General features: G+C 55.1%; 2 protein-coding genes across 2 annotated transcripts in view; one reads left to right on the plus strand and one right to left on the minus strand.

The window, feature by feature from the left end:
- Positions 1-1,820: 1,820 nt before the first annotated feature.
- Positions 1,821-14,780, minus strand: LDB1 (LIM domain binding 1; the record flags this gene model as incomplete). Its single annotated transcript, NM_001266417.1, is given in 11 exon segments — positions 1,821-2,575; positions 3,263-3,411; positions 3,618-3,741; positions 3,834-3,917; positions 4,154-4,276; positions 4,760-4,932; positions 5,100-5,202; positions 5,298-5,373; positions 5,485-5,529; positions 5,663-5,765; positions 14,476-14,780. Coding segments are annotated over 11 exon segments (1,236 nt in total). The 3' UTR covers positions 1,821-2,344.
- PPRC1 (PPARG related coactivator 1) overlaps positions 14,278-15,113 on the plus strand; it is a 33,657-nt gene continuing 32,821 nt past the window's right edge. The window contains exon 1 of the mRNA XM_077947292.1: positions 14,278-14,414. The gene's annotated coding sequence lies outside the window, so the exon portion shown is untranslated. The remainder of the gene's footprint in view (positions 14,415-15,113) is intronic.

Here is a 15,113-nt window from a genome sequence, read left to right on the forward strand (position 1 = left end):
GGTGGGTGGATCACCTGAGGTCAAGAGTTCGAGACCAGCCTGGCCAACATGGTGAAACCCTATCTCTACTAAAAAAACATATATAAATTAGCCAGGCATAGTGGCAGGCACCTGTAATCCCAGCTACCTGGAAGGATGAGGTAGAATTACTTGAACCCAGGAGGTGGAGGTTGCAGTGAGCCGAGATCATGCCACTGCACTCCAGCCTGGGCAACAGAGCAAGACTCCATCTCAAAATAAACCAACCAACCAACCAACCGACGTTAGCTGGGCTAGTATGGGGGCTGGGTAGGGGTAGGAGTCTCCAAGGTACTCTAAGTACCTCAAGACCCTCTAACCCAAGCCCCCTCCTAGGCCAAGTCCCCTCTCTCACTCCTCCCTCAACAGCATAATCCAGGGCAGTCTATCCTAGGAATCTGCCCCAGGAGGGCCACCTGTCTGGCTGCCCCATGACAGCTAGGGGTGAGAAGCAACAGTCCTGGGGTGAGAGGTGGGGAGCAGACTGAGAAAGTCAATTCTCCCTCAACTTAGAGGGAGATGGGGCCAGGCTGGGACATATGGGAACAACTTTAGGGTCTTGGGTGAAGGAGAGGTATAATTCAGGGAAACAACTTCAAAACAGTGAGGAGAAATGTGAGGTGAGAGTGAAGGGATCCAATTCATACAGTCTTAGGAACTGTAAGGATGGGGAAAAGACTGCCTTGGACTGAGTCATTATTAGGCATCAATGACCAACCAGGACACTCTCAAACCAAAAAGTCTCTTTATTGATCGGTACCATACATGACTCAAATGGCCCAAAAAAAAAAAAAAAAAAAAAAAAAAAAAAAAAAAAAAAAGGCATTACAGTTAGGGTGGGATGTCCACCTTCCTCACCCCTTCCCTCAGCTCCTGACTCAATACCCTTCCAAAAGTGGCAGCTGGAGTGGAGGAAATAGGGTGTGGGGGACCCCAGAATCCAGATGGAAGAGTGGGGAGAGAGGTGGTGCTAGCACTTCCTGGGACTGGCCACAGGAAAAGGCAGCAAAGCCACAGAGCTGGCCCAGCTGCGTGAAACCCTGCTCCTGGCTGCACCCTGGCAGAGCTGAGGATCCTGGCTGCCTCCTCCTCCTCCTCCTCCCTGCTATGAGGAAGGAGTGGCAGGGGACACTGGCAGGTGAAGACCCTCTACTTCACCCAGGGGGACAGAGGCCTGTTTCTCTCTGGTGGGCTTAGAGCTGGGACGTCGTCGGTGGCCCCTTCCCCTCTGTGAAGGACAGAGTAGGATTACGTATGCAGTTGGAGGGGTTGAGGGAGGAAGATTCTGGAGGAAAGTGGCTAAGCCCCTCTCCCATCCCATGCCTGCCCAACTGAAACAAAACCAAAAATACAGCAACAAGGCTGCTCCATTCTCTCCAGGCTCCCTAAGGGAAGGAGCCTCCCCTCCCCACATCCTAGACAGCTGCTCTTGTGGAGGACTTGTAAGGAATATACACACCATAGGGGTGGGGCTGGAAGAGAGGGAGTCACGAGCACTAGGAGGGCAGGCCAGAGTCCAGATAATGGGGAGACAGAGACAACAGCAAGGGTCTGTCACCAAGATGTGGCCACCAATGTCCCACTACCCCATGGCATGCCTTCCCCAACTGCAGTCACCCCACAGGAAAGTGGGAGATGGCAAAGGGTCTCCTTGGTCTGAAGCTCTCACACCATATAAAATGGTATGCATACCTCCCTCCCCCCCTCTCACCCCCACCTAGACCCTAGGCCCCCATCTGCTAAGAGTAGGGAGGTAGCTGGACTTTTAATAGGGGGAAGAGGGGGGGACATGAGTGATTTTTTTTTAACTTACATTTTTAATAATATTATTTTTTTAAAAACTTGGAGCTGGGATAAGTGGCAGCTGGAGGAGGAGCCCAGGGCTTTACCCCTCTATTACCAGCTGCCTAGGGGAAGGGGCATTCAACCAAGCCCCATAACTTTAAGTCCCTAAGGGCTATGGGTACAGAGAACCCCAGGCTTGAAAGGGGTAAAGTCAGGGGGATGGGAAACCCAGAATCTGGAGTGAGGATGGAGGCAAATGCCCTGGGGGGTGGTCAGGACATGTCTCAGAGGCCCAGGTTCCAAGTAGGCATCCACATGAGTACCCCCTTCCCCTAAAAGGCTCTGCAGAGGCCAGGCCCAGCCCAGGGCCACTGTGGGGCAAATCTTGGCACCTGCCCCAGCGAGTCCAGTTCCTCCTTGAAGCAGGTGGATGGAGGCTGCCCATTTTAGATGCTCAGTCTCTTCATTCTGTCTTCTGCTTCCTGGGGCTGTGAGAGGTGGGGCAGATAGGCAGAGCACTGGGTGGCCACGGCAGGGCCTTTTACTGGGAGGCCTGTGACGTGGGGTTCTCCGATTTGCTTTCTTGGCTGGACGGAGGCTTGCTGTTCCAGGGGCTGTTGGCGCCCAGTGCAGGGGAGTTGTTAAAGCTGTCCTCGTCGTCAATGCCGTTGGCTGCGTCAAACTGGGTGTTCTCCAGCCGGGTGATGAGCCTCTCGTCCTCGTCCCCGAACTCCCCGCCCATCAGGGTGGGCTCCCCCACCACCATCACATCCTGAGAGTGGCGGAGGTCCCCAAACATAATCGGGGCAAGGGCTCGCCCGGCCCAGGGCGGCAGATACCCCCAGAGCCCCAACACCCACCCTGGAAGCTCAATAGTCCCCACCCCCTCCTCATACCCGAATTTAAAACCCCAACTCCTGACACCCTCAGCTCCCGGAATCCTTCCCACTGAAGAACACCAGAGCATCAAAGCCTTTAGCCCATATCCATTCCCCTAGCTCCCTAGCCCGTCTCCCCAAAATTTTAGGGGACTCCTCAACTTCTGTCCACATGTAAGAGAAACGGAGTAGGTCAAACACGAGGGAGGGCAGTGTGTGCATGTGCAAGGGCATGTATTCTGGATCTGCAAACACTCCAGTCTGCGGGTCTTTCTATCAGTGTGAGTATGTGCGCTGGATGGTCTGTGAGCCCCAAGCTGCCTGTCCTGAACGTCTGTATGTCCTCATGGCTGTCTCCGTTCCTTTATGCCCCAGCTTCCTACAGCTGAGTCTGTGTGATCACACCCATGCAAGTGCCTGACAAGGACTCTCTCACCAGTAAAAGCAGTTAGCCCATGCTGGCAGAGTACATGAAGAAAACTGTCTTTGCTTCTATGCCTGCTAGTGAGCTCAGGCTTGGACAGGGGTCAGGGGTGAGCAGTGGGGCAGCCCAGAAGAGAGAAGAAAGCCGAGATGCTTACAGGTACCTGGCTGGAGAGGGCGAAGGTGCTAGCTGGGCTCTTCTTCTTGCTGTTGCTGTTGTTGGTGTTACCGCCCCCCGAGCTCATGGTGCTGCCCCCTGACATTTTCCGTTTCCGCCGTTTGCTGGGCTGCTGACGTGTGGGCTCCGCTGTGCCGGGGAAAGGAGACTCAGATGGGAGAGGGCCCCAGGTCCCCTATTCTAAATTGTGGCTCCCAAGGAGCATGAGCCTGCCCTGATCCCAATTTTGTAGACCCAGGAACAAGGAAGGGGCAGGGAAAACTTCAAAAGGAAATAAAGATACAGCTTTGGGGAGCAGTGTGAGATCCTGGTAAGAGCAGGTGCAAGGCACTCACCGGGGGGTGCTACCATGCGCTGCCACTTCTGGAAAAGGCAGGTCTTGAGGCAGTCGCGGGGGCTGAGGCTGTAGGTCTTGTGGCGGGACATGAGCTCTTGCATGGGCTCAAGTATCACACAGAGCTAGGAGTCGACAAGGAGGTGGCTTGTCAGGGGACAGACATCGAGCCGAGACTAAATGGACTGGGGCAGAAACTGGATGGTCAGAGACTCACTCGGAGGTAGTTGAGAGTGGAATTGGACAGCCCACACCGGGTGATGTTTTTGGAGAGCTGATCCAACATCTGGGGGTCTTGGGCCTAGAGTGGGAGAAAAGACAAGCAAGAACACTGACACCTGGGTTGCCTCTGCTCACCTGCCCTATCATCTGAGCATTTTAACACTCCTGAGAGAGGATACTCTCTCATAAAACCTGCTGTTCAGATGAAGAAACCCTAACCCTCTGTCTAAGGCCAGTCAGGAAATGACCGACCTTGTTCCACCCTTCCCCCTGCTTGCCTTCACTCTTGTGTCCTGGGTCCTGCCCACGACTCACATGCATGGCAAGGATGCTGCGGGGGATGAGCTCTCGGTGCTGCCGGATGCTGAAGTGCCACGTCTTTATTCGCATCATGTCGTCAAACATGAACTCCAGGTACAACCGGCCCTCCACACACACCTGGGGACAGGCTTGTCAGACCCCTGCCCCCTCCCCACATACCATACCTGAAGGTATGTCTATTACAGTCTCCCATTTGGTTACAACTCTACCATTGCATATACTTTTGTTACCTGCATATTAAATCTGGGTGCACAAATGTCACAATACTCCCCACCCATATACCTGGCCTTTACACACACAGACACACAAGACACACACACACAGTAGAAAATCTTAACACATGTAGCTAGTGATACACCCATCTGCTCTATGCTATGTGAGGGCACACTCTTGTTCACTCGTATAGCCCTAGGGCCCAGAAAACTATCCCATACAAACATAATACATGCTTGCTGACGGTTGCAACATGCCTATCGGCCCTTCTTATTTTGCCACTTTGCAATATGGCTCCCTGGAGAACAGCTGTGAGTACACACTGGGAGAGAGGATGGGAATCAAACCCAGGTGCCATGGTGTTCCACATCCAGCTGGGTTGCTGACCTGGGTGAACATGGGCTTGCCATGCTGGGTCACCATGCTGCCCTGGTCACAGTCGAGGGACACAAAGTTGCTGTGGAATGCCTCCTTGGGGTGCTTAAGAACATAGTACAGCTCCGTAGCACCCCCCTCAAAGATGCTGCGGAAGTAGCGTGGGATCAGGGTCCGGCCAATGGCTGTAGAGATGGGACAAACTCTTCAGGACAAAGGGACCGCAAAAGGGGCCAGACAGATGCCTCCCCTACCAAGCTAGATATCCCCTGGCACTCCCAGACCCACTTCTAGACTTTAGAACTACACAGGAGGTATACACCCCCATAGCAAGACCCCAGAGGTCACTTACTATATCTCTTTGGTCCATCCTCCAGGCAGAAAGTGATGGTCAACATGGCATCGTCCTCAAAGAACTCAGTTGTGAATGCATCCCACCAGAGATTGTCACACTCCTAGGGAGCATGGTGAGGTGTGTTCATGTCATAAGATATCCCATAGGGTGCCCAGATGGCCCTCCTGCTCCCAGTTCCTTTTCCCTTGGCAATACCTCTGTCCAGTTCTGAAGCCGTTTGTTAAGCTCGAATATTCTATAGTCAGTTTGGTTGCCATATGGTGTGTGCCTCCTGGAGGAAGTGAAGAAGGCAGATCAGTAGGAGTGGAGCCTCCCCACCCCACCCCCTACCTCGGCCTTCACCCAGTGGAAAGCACCTTCTTCCCCACTGGACTCCACTTACCCAATCCCTGGCTCCAGGTATGTAGGCGGGTACATGGGAGTCGGGCTGTGTAAAGTAAGAGGCTATGAGAATGGGGGTGGAAGACAGGAATTATTGGGGGTGGGGGGCTATTCCCTCCCCTTTCCAGGCAGGATCCCACCTGGAGAAGAGTTAGGAAGTGGCCAAGAGACTCACTTACCCTACATCCCGATCTAGCATGGTGCCGGGATGGAAGGGGGGGAAGGCGTTGCCGTTCGGGGGCTCCTTCGGCGAGTACAGCTTGAATGACTTTGAGGAACAACCTAGAAGAAAAAGAAAGGAGTCATAGCTGGGCTCGGTGGCTCACATCTGTAATCTTAGCACTTTGGGAGGCCAAGGCAAGAAGACTGCTTGAGCACAGGAGGTCGAGGCTGCAGGGACCAGCCAGGGCAACATAGCAAGACCTCGTCTCTAAAACCAATTTTAAAAGTTGGCCGGGTATGGTGGGGCACGCCTGTAGTTCCAGCTACTTGGGAGGCTGAGGCGGGAGGATCACTTGAGCCTGGGAGGTTGACACTGAAGTAAGCAGAGACCATACCACTGCACTCCAGCCTGGACAACAGAGTGAGACCCTGTTCCTAAAAGAAAAAGGAGTCCCCTGACCCCCTCTTGGGAGCTCTCCGATAAGCCTGCTAGACTGTGTGGATAGGGATGGTCTTATGGAGCTCCCTGGCCTGCTTACAAGAGAGTGGTGGAGTAGGGGAGGGGGCTACTCTAGGGAGCACCTGTCTCTCCTTCTAATTCTGGCTCCAATCTTATTTCATTAAGAAACAGAGTATTCCACCCTAATCCCAGCGCATACCCAAGATCCCATTTCTTCATTTGGCTGAGTCCTAGATGACAGAAGAGGAATTGAAGCTGGGAAGAATTATCACAGAACAAATAAATATCCAATCATTAGAATCTAATTTTGATAAACTCCCTTCTAATCTACAGAGTTTCAATCATCACAACAACCTTATGAGGTAGCAGGGCTGACCATAACATTCCCATTTTACAGACGAGGCAACTGAGGGCTCAAAGGAACTTGCCAAGATCATAAAGCTAGTAACTCTCAAAGCTAGGACTTGAGCTTGGATCTTCTGATTTCCACATCCTATACTTTCTACCATCGGACCCCTCTATTGCCCTCTAGAGACCAAAGTGGGGGAGGAAAAGGGGGGATTTTCGAACTCTGCCCCTCCTCCACCCTCAGGGTCTCAGGAGGGCAAGGGATAGAAAGATAAATGGGGGTGGGTGCCTGTTGGGTGCGGCCTACCAGATAACCAGTTGGGCCTTCTGCCTCCCCACTAACGGCCACTCCCTTATCAGCCCAGCCCCCACCCCTGCCCCCACCAAGGGTAGAGAGTATTGTCTCCAAACCAGAAACCCAAAGCCTCAACCCATTTTCTCTTCTGAGACTTGGGAGTGGGGGAGGTGGCAGATAAGCCTCCTTTGGATCCCACTCTACCTACAATTGAGAAGTAGGTGGTTTGTGAAGGAGCCTATGTTCCTCAGTCTAGGGGCACGTGGTCACTAGACAGGGGTCTTGCTAGTGTGTATCCGTGATGTGCACATGTCCTCTCTCTCACTCTACCTAACAGCAAACAGTTCCTTGAGTACTGTTTTCTGACTGGAAGAAGTGTTAAATTCATAGTTGGGTATGAGCCAGGTACCCCTACAACTTTGTTTCCCCTTCTCACCAGATAGGAGGGGAAACTGAGGCACAGTCCCAAAAGTCATCTGACTCCAATCACATTTGCTTCCTTGGGTCCCTAAAACTTGACGGCATTTGGAAGGGTAGCTAGATTGGCTGTATCTATATCTCCTCCCCAACTTAGACGCAAAACCTATTTTGTTCCTTGGGGGGAAGAGACAAAAGAAGACCCTGTGCCAACATGTGTCATTTTATTCTCTCCCCAGGGCCCCATCCTCACAATGCAGGCAAAAGGAGGGTCCCAGACTGCACAGTCTCTGAGGGTGCCAAGAGTCAAAGCCAGTGTGTGCCTGCACACACGTGTGCCTCATCCTGCCTAGCAGGCTTCCACCCTCAGCTCGCCCTAACATGCCTATCAAGGGCTGGAACCCAGCAGCCCCAGGCAGATTCAGATGCCCGCAACAGGCCCTCACCCCATGCACGAGCTCCACATCCATATGCTCCAAGAACAGCACACACAGCCTTCACATGCCAGTCTGGACTGAGCCTGTGTCTCCAGAAAGACAGTCCCCACTCAGCCACTAAGTCTCCCCACTACACAGACAGGCAGACTAAGGCCACACAGGAAGCCCAAGCTCACACAGCCCACCAGAGACCAGGCCTGGGCAATAAACCCAAGAGTAGATTCTCAGACCTGGCCCTCATCCCCAATTAGGCCATCCTTTCTCCCATAACTTAACCACCCCTGCCTCCTCAGTTTAGGGGCCACTTGAAATGTGTCAGCTCAAGAACCTGAAGAGAAAGGAGGCAGGATGCCTGGGTTTCTCTCCTATTTTGTAAAAAAAAAACTCTCAGAGCCTCCATTTCTCGCTCTAGAAAATGAACAGGTGTTGTTTGGGCCTGGGTAAATAGCTCTGAGGAGCTAAAGCCCAAAGCTCTGGGCCTCTATTTACACCTCCAGCGAATGGACACAAACTCAGCATCTCTCCAGAGCCATTCAACTCCCAGTAGCTCCAGCACAAGGGCTTGGGAGTGAGTAGAGAAAGGGAGGGACATCACCCAGACCATCTGTCCCTATTGCTGCCTGTCCCCAGCAGCAGGAGTAGAGGGAGCAAGGTGGGGGGATGGGGGTGGGTGGGTGGGGAGATGTGTCATCCAGCCCTGTAATCAGCCATGGCCCCCCTCCCACCTCTAGCAATCTGGAAGCCTTTAGGAAGGGGGAGAGAAGAGCCCAGAACTAGTAAAGTTTTCTCAGGGTGGAAGCTGCATCCCGGGGCTGAGGGGGGCACCTCCAGCTGGGCATTGCCATGGTAATCAGGCTGACCAGAGGGCAGGCCCCCTCCCTTTAGGGGCTGGCCACAGGTCAGCAGGCCTGAGCGCCCCTCCGGCTCTGAGCTGGGGCACCTCTCCCCTAGCCCGCAGACCAGGCCTGGGCCGGGCTGAGGGCCTTCCGCCCAACCCCCAACAGGCTTGCAGGGTGCTCAGACTTACCTGGGAGAACTGAGGGGGCCAGGAGAGGTGCGGGGAGCGACTGCAAGCCCAGAGGAGTCCTGGCAGGGGTGAGGGCTGAGGAGGGGACAACTTCAGCAGCTCATGTCCCGAGTGGGACAGGCAGGCCCGGCTGGGAGCTCCACTCCGCCGGCCGCACAAAGACTCACACGCACAGCCTCGGCCCGCCCCGCGGCGGCCGCAGCCCCGGGGGAAAGTTACAATGGCCACCGGGCCGGGCGCCGGGGGCCAGGGGGCCGGCCTGGGGGGCGGGGGACCGCGGGGAGTCCGGAGCCTTCTTTGTTTGCAAGGTTTCCCTCAACAATGGCTGCTCCGCTCTTTCCTCTCTCCTCCTCCTCCTCCTCAGCTCTCCCCGCCGCCGCCTCTCGCTGCCTCTGCCTCCGAGCAGCCCGCCCGCCCTCCCCAGGCCACCGGGCCCCTCTGCTGGGAGCACCAGGAGAGGCAGAGTCCGGCACTCACACTCACTCACACTCGCACACTCAGACACACACGCAGCGCCCGCCGGCTGCCTGCCTTTCTCCCTTTCTCTCCCTGCCTCCCTCCCTCCCCGCTCGCTCTCTCCGAGCCTCTCTCAGAATGAGGCCCCAGGGCGGGCGGAGGGTGGAGCTGCCCCCACCGGCCCCGCCCCCTCCCTGAGAGGAAAGAGGAAGAGCAAGGGAGGGAGGGAGGCTGGGACGGAGGGACTGCTGAGAAAAACAAAAGAGAGACAGAGACTGGGAGAGACAGGGGACGGATCAGATTGGGCCAGGAGAGACCTGGATGGAGGAGAAGCCTGTGGGGGCCAGGAACTAAACGCAGCCCGCCTTCCCCGAGCCCTAGGCGAGGTGATCAGGAGTGAGCAGGAGGGCCAAAGCCACTGGCAGAGATGGAGAAGGGCGGGCTCCTCTCTGCAGACTCCAAGATCTTCAAAGCACCTCCCAAACCTCCCCCAAATCCTTCTCGCCCCTGTGATCACTCAGGTTGAAGGCAGGCCTGGGATGCCACCCTGGGCTCTCCTGGTGAAATCCGGGAGAAGCTGGGGGGAGAGGCTCCAGGGGGTTATTTTTGACAGACACACATTCTGACATCAGCCTGTAAACACTGATTGGAGGGAGGCGGACACTCCAGGCTTCCCTGCCCCCAACCCAGCTAAGTTCCAAGCCTTGACTTAGATCCCCCTTAACAGGAAGCCCCCTTCCCCACCACCACTGAAGACAAGTGGGTGCCAGGGAAATAAGCATTGTCAGAGCTAGGGAAAGCCAACTTGGCCATCCAAGCGTCCCCAGAAGGAGCCTAGTGTGCTGCTGAATCCTCCCCACCACCCCAGGAAAAAAAAAAAAAAAAGGTGTGGTTAGTGGATAGGGCCTGTTCTCCCATCCAGCAGGGGCATCCCGAGGGAGCAGGTATTTCTATTTTTTTTCCTAAGGTAATTTTGTTGTAGCAGGAGGGGGTATTTCTAAAACTTGGGTAGTGGTCCAGACCTTACTCTTGGACCGATAGGAAAAGGAAAACACATAGTGTACACACACACACACACACACACACACACACACACACACACACACGGGAAGGGGGAGCGCAAACCTTCTATTTCCTTCTTTGCAATTTGAGTGTCTGTTTCTCTACTCCCTTCCCCCTACCCTCAACTATATTCACACATAACTCCAAGGACAGGATTTCTCATGACATATTCACTAGTTAACTGTGCAATAATATTGCACCTGGCTCTGTGAACATCTTCCACATAAATAACACATCTCACTTTCACATAAATCAGTATCTGATACACATTTCAACCTGTGATATATCTTTTTTCCAAGACGGAATCTCACTCTGTTGCTTAGGCTAGAGTGCAGTGGCGTGATCTTGGCTCAATGCAACCTCCACCTCCTGGGTTCAAGCGATTCTCCTGCCTCAGCCTCCTGAGTAGCTGAGCTTATAGGTGCATGCCACCACACCCAGCTAATTTTTGTATTTTTAGTAGAGACAGGGTTTCGCTATGTTGGCCAGGCTGGTCTCGAACGCCTGACCTCAGGTGATCCACCCACCTTGGCCTCCCGAAGCGCTAGTATTACAGACATGAGCCACCGCACCTGGCCATCAACGTATGATATATCTCAAATCCTAAATATACCCAAATCCTGGATATACATACACACACACACACACACACACACACACACACACACACAGTCTAAGCCATACACACTGGGACCTACGACACGCATCCTGACCTCAATACACACACCAAAACTGTGTTATAACCCCTAAACCTGTGACAGCCTATTACATACACACCCTGATCATTTATTATGCAAGGACTTAACCTATATAAATCACCCTCTCTGAAACCTGCATACCATTCCTCATCACAGCCTGGCCATAGAAGAAACCCCAGCTTTTATAAACATACTGAAATCTGTAACATTCAGCCAGACCCTGCAACATACAGCCTATCACCAGGACTTAAGACATTCCCACTGACTCCCAAATTTATAGCTTACCTCTGGGGTAGTCCCAGTTCTCCCCCACTGCCTTTAAACTTTCCAAAGTGCATTCACAGGCAGTACCTCAAGAGATCCTCATAGCACATAGGGCCAAATATCCTAACAGTGAGATCCTAACAGAACCCACTGAGACAGGATGACCAGGGTGGGTTGGACCCTGCACTTCTAAATCCACCAGATATAAGCCAATTCCTACTGCAGCCATTCCTACTCCCTTCCCCCGCCAGGCCTCAAATCACTATCCACATGGGGAGGGGGAATGCGCTCTGGCTTTTGCCTCCAGCCCAGAGCTCAGAACCCCGACCCAGCCTGTCTCCTCAGGATAAGCTAGTATGTATGTATGGAGGGGTTGTCAGGCTGGAGGTGGATGGGAGGTTGGCCCTGAAGTTGGGGCAGGATGCCTGGGTCCAGTGGTAGGAGAGAGAAAATCTCTTTTTCTTAGTCTCTGGGAGCAGAATGGGAACAGGAAGAGGGCCCAGTCTTGCTGTAGGGTGGAGGGGCCCTTAAATGCCAAGATGTATCAAGACTGGCAAACCATTCAAAACAGGCCTTCTAGTTCTTCTCCAGGAAGTCTGCTCCTTTCTCTGCTCTGACCCGATCCACCTAGTTGCACAGGGTCAGAACAGGTCCAGCTAAAAAGGGCAAGTCTGAGTTAGAAGGCCTTAGAATTGGTGGTGAGGTAGAGGGAGCAGCAAAGAATGACAAAGATGATGATGAGAAGTACTCCTCCTGGAGGTGGGGACTCAAAGGACAGTAGCCAGCACCAGCCCACAGGATGAGGTACCAGCACTGCCCCCTGCTCGGGCCCCTGGGGCTCCCTGACCCAGGCCTCCAGTGTGCCTGCCCCCCTTCCTTTGTCTGTGCCCGGCCTCCCGTTGGCCTGGCGCTCTGCCATCCTCCTCTCCTGGCTCCCAGCCGCCACCACTGCTGCCTCCTCCCCTCCCTCTACTCCTCCCTGCCTTAACCCTTCTGAGCCACATGCTGCCCCAGACAGGCCCTGGCCCCCTCAGCATATTGCTCAGGGTGATGCCCTTTAGCAGAGGCTCTCCCTGCTCCCAGCCATTCCAGCCCCAGAAGCTGGTCCTCACCCCAGAAGCACTATGGGAGCTGGGCGTGTGTATGTGTGTATCTTGTGGTGTTTCTGCATGTGCATGTGTGTGGGTCTGTGTGCGCTCTGGCTTCCCTCAGTCACATGTGTGGGGCATGTGCTGTCTCTGCCGGGCTGGGGGAGGAGGAGGAGCCCGGAGACAGCAGAGCACAAAGGAGAGACTCAGACAGGCAGGCAGGCAGGCAGGCGGCAGGCGGCCTGCCAGGGCGCCTCAGCCCTCACCCCAGGGCTGCTCAAGGTGGGGGAAGTCTTCAGGCCTGGACTGCTACATGCTGCCATGCTGCCCTCGTGTTCAAGCCTGTGCTCCCCCATCCAAGCAAGTCGCAAGTCAGGTCCCCTCTCTAACCCCAACTGCTACTATTCCCCACTTCCAGTCTACACTGAAGCCCTCCCCATGTGGTTCTCCTTAAAGTCTAACCTCCATCCATCCTCTGTGGCATCAATCTACAAGACTTCTTCACGATCTGGAAAAAGACTCCCCACTCTTCCCTGTCTTTTGCCCTCTCTCCCTCAGTCAGACCACCAGACACAAAAGGAACATACCTTCTGGGGCACTGACTGAAGTTGTCTTCCCACCCACCCACAAACCCCTGGGCTTGGGCCCTCTTCCTGTTCCCATTCTGCTCCCAGAGACTAAGAAAAAGAGATTTTCTCTCTCCTACCACTGGACCCAGGCATCCTGCCCCAACTTCAGGGCCAACCTCCCATCCACCTCCAGCCTGACAACCCCTCCATACATACATACTAGCTTATCCGTTATTTGTAGGAACTAAGAATCACAATTTAAGACTCATCCCTCTAGCTTGTTCAGATCCTTAGTTTAACTGCTCTGCTCATGTGCGGTGATGGAGGGTCAGGGCCCTGGGGTGGGCTAAGAACATGATGGATCTGAACGGGGTACCCAGCATGGGGCAATTATAAAGGAGAAAATCCACATATAAACATGTACACCAAGCTGGTAGGAGAAGAGACGATGGGGCCAGGCAGGATTCCAGCTTGGCAAGCTCTTCCCTCTTCTCCCCAACCCTCTGCAGCAGGAGCCAGTGGTTCCCATACTCGGATATTCTAGGATTCTCAGGTTCTCTTATTCCTCCTTCTGGGACCCATGCCCCTTAAATATCAGCCTCAGCAGGCACCTGAAGTGTTTGCCCAGCCCAGCTTGGCCTGGGTCACATGATTTTCAAGGAAGCTTCCGCGCTGGTAGCTTCCCGTGATCTGTGGGGGAGTGAGGGGTGTCCAGTTGTGAAGTATATAGCCAAAGGGGGCTACATTCAAGGACACTGACTTCCAGGAGAAAGCTGACTCCAGTCTGGGGCAGGAGGGCCAATTCCAGGACCCAGAGTCCCTGGGATGGAGACAGTGTGCCCGTGAGGCCCTCTGTAGACTACCTCTCCAGTCGCATGGCTTCTCTCTTTCCTCCTGGCAGTGAGGTAGATGGCCCCCGCCACGCCTCTACCAGCCCCTCAGGAAAAAAACTCAGACCTAGGCTATCCCTGGCAAGAGCTGATATGTTTTGGGGAGGCAGGGATCTGAGCCTGGGTCCTCTCTCAAGTTCTCGGTTTTGGGTCAAGTATTGCTCCCCCAGCTTACCTCTCCACAAATCACTCTATTTTCTAGCCTGCCCTCCCACTAGGGAGGAGATGCCATACCCAAGGGTCCAATTATCTGGCATCTCTTAGGAGTACCATCGGTGCCTCAGGAGGGTCAACCTTCCCTGGCAGCAGGCAGGAAAAGTTGAAGGGGGGGGGCAAGATGGGCCCCATTCAATACCTCCCTGCAAACATGGTACTCAGAAACAGCATGGGGGGGATGTCACAGGATAGGTAACAGGCAATGGGCAGCAGGGAAGGGGGGGCAGCCCAAACCAGCCAATCACAACTCTATGGTGACCTAAGGGGGGGGTCAAAAGTCCAGAGTCACTTCTGATTGGCTAACAACCTGGAATTCTGAGAATTTCAGCCCCCCCCAAACCTCTCTCCAATTAGCCTACCCCCCAAAAAAACATACACATAAGCCACCCCCAGCGTCTCCTCCCCGTGTTTCTGGACTGCTGCGCATTTACACGGTTGGGGAAAACCCTCCCTGACGGCCTGAGGCCCCGCGTAGCCCTTCCAGCTCCTGGCCTCCCCCAAGCCATCGACAACCCCCCAGACAAGTTCTCGACAAACACGGGGTGAGGGGTCCGCGGGGACGGTTGGGCAGGAAGGGGCCGAGTGGCCGCGCGCCCCACTCACCAGGACAGGCACAGCCCACTGACATCTTCACATCGCCCGCCGCTGGGGGCCCAGCCGAGTCACGGTGCCCGCCCCTCGCGGGGACAGGCCGGGCATGAGCCGCCGCCGCCGCCCGCGGCCCCCGCTGCGCTCGCCGCTGGCCGGCCCGGCCTCGGCCCAGTACGGGCGGCCCCTGGCTGCGGCGAGGGGCCTGTCAGACGCGGAGCAGACAGGAAGGAAGCCAGGCAGGAAGGCGAGCGGCCTTTGCGTGTGTGCGCGCGGGTGTGAGTCCGCGGAGTGTGTGTCCGTGTGTGCGCGTGTGCGTGTGCGTGTCTGTGCGCTCCCGCCGCCGCCGCCGTCGCCGAGCGCCCCCCTCTCCGCCCTCGCGCTCGCGCTCCCTCGCGCCGGCGCCGGCTCCCCAGCCCAAGCCCGGCAGGGCTGGGCTTTATTAATATGCTAATTGTCCTGCTAGTGGGAGGGGAGAGCCGTGTCAAAGTGACCCGGGAGAGCGCGCAGCAAGCGACGACGTGCGTGCGCCGCGCGGCGGGCGGGCGGCGAGGGGCTGGGAGCGCCCGGGGAACGGCATGCATGTGACGCAGCTTTTAAAAAAGGAGACGGAGGCAGAGACCCCAGAGAGGGAGGGCGAAGGGGAGGGCGAA

This window comes from Macaca mulatta, chromosome 9 (assembly GCF_049350105.2).
Source record: "Macaca mulatta isolate MMU2019108-1 chromosome 9, T2T-MMU8v2.0, whole genome shotgun sequence".
Classification (NCBI taxonomy): domain Eukaryota; kingdom Metazoa; phylum Chordata; class Mammalia; order Primates; family Cercopithecidae; genus Macaca; species Macaca mulatta.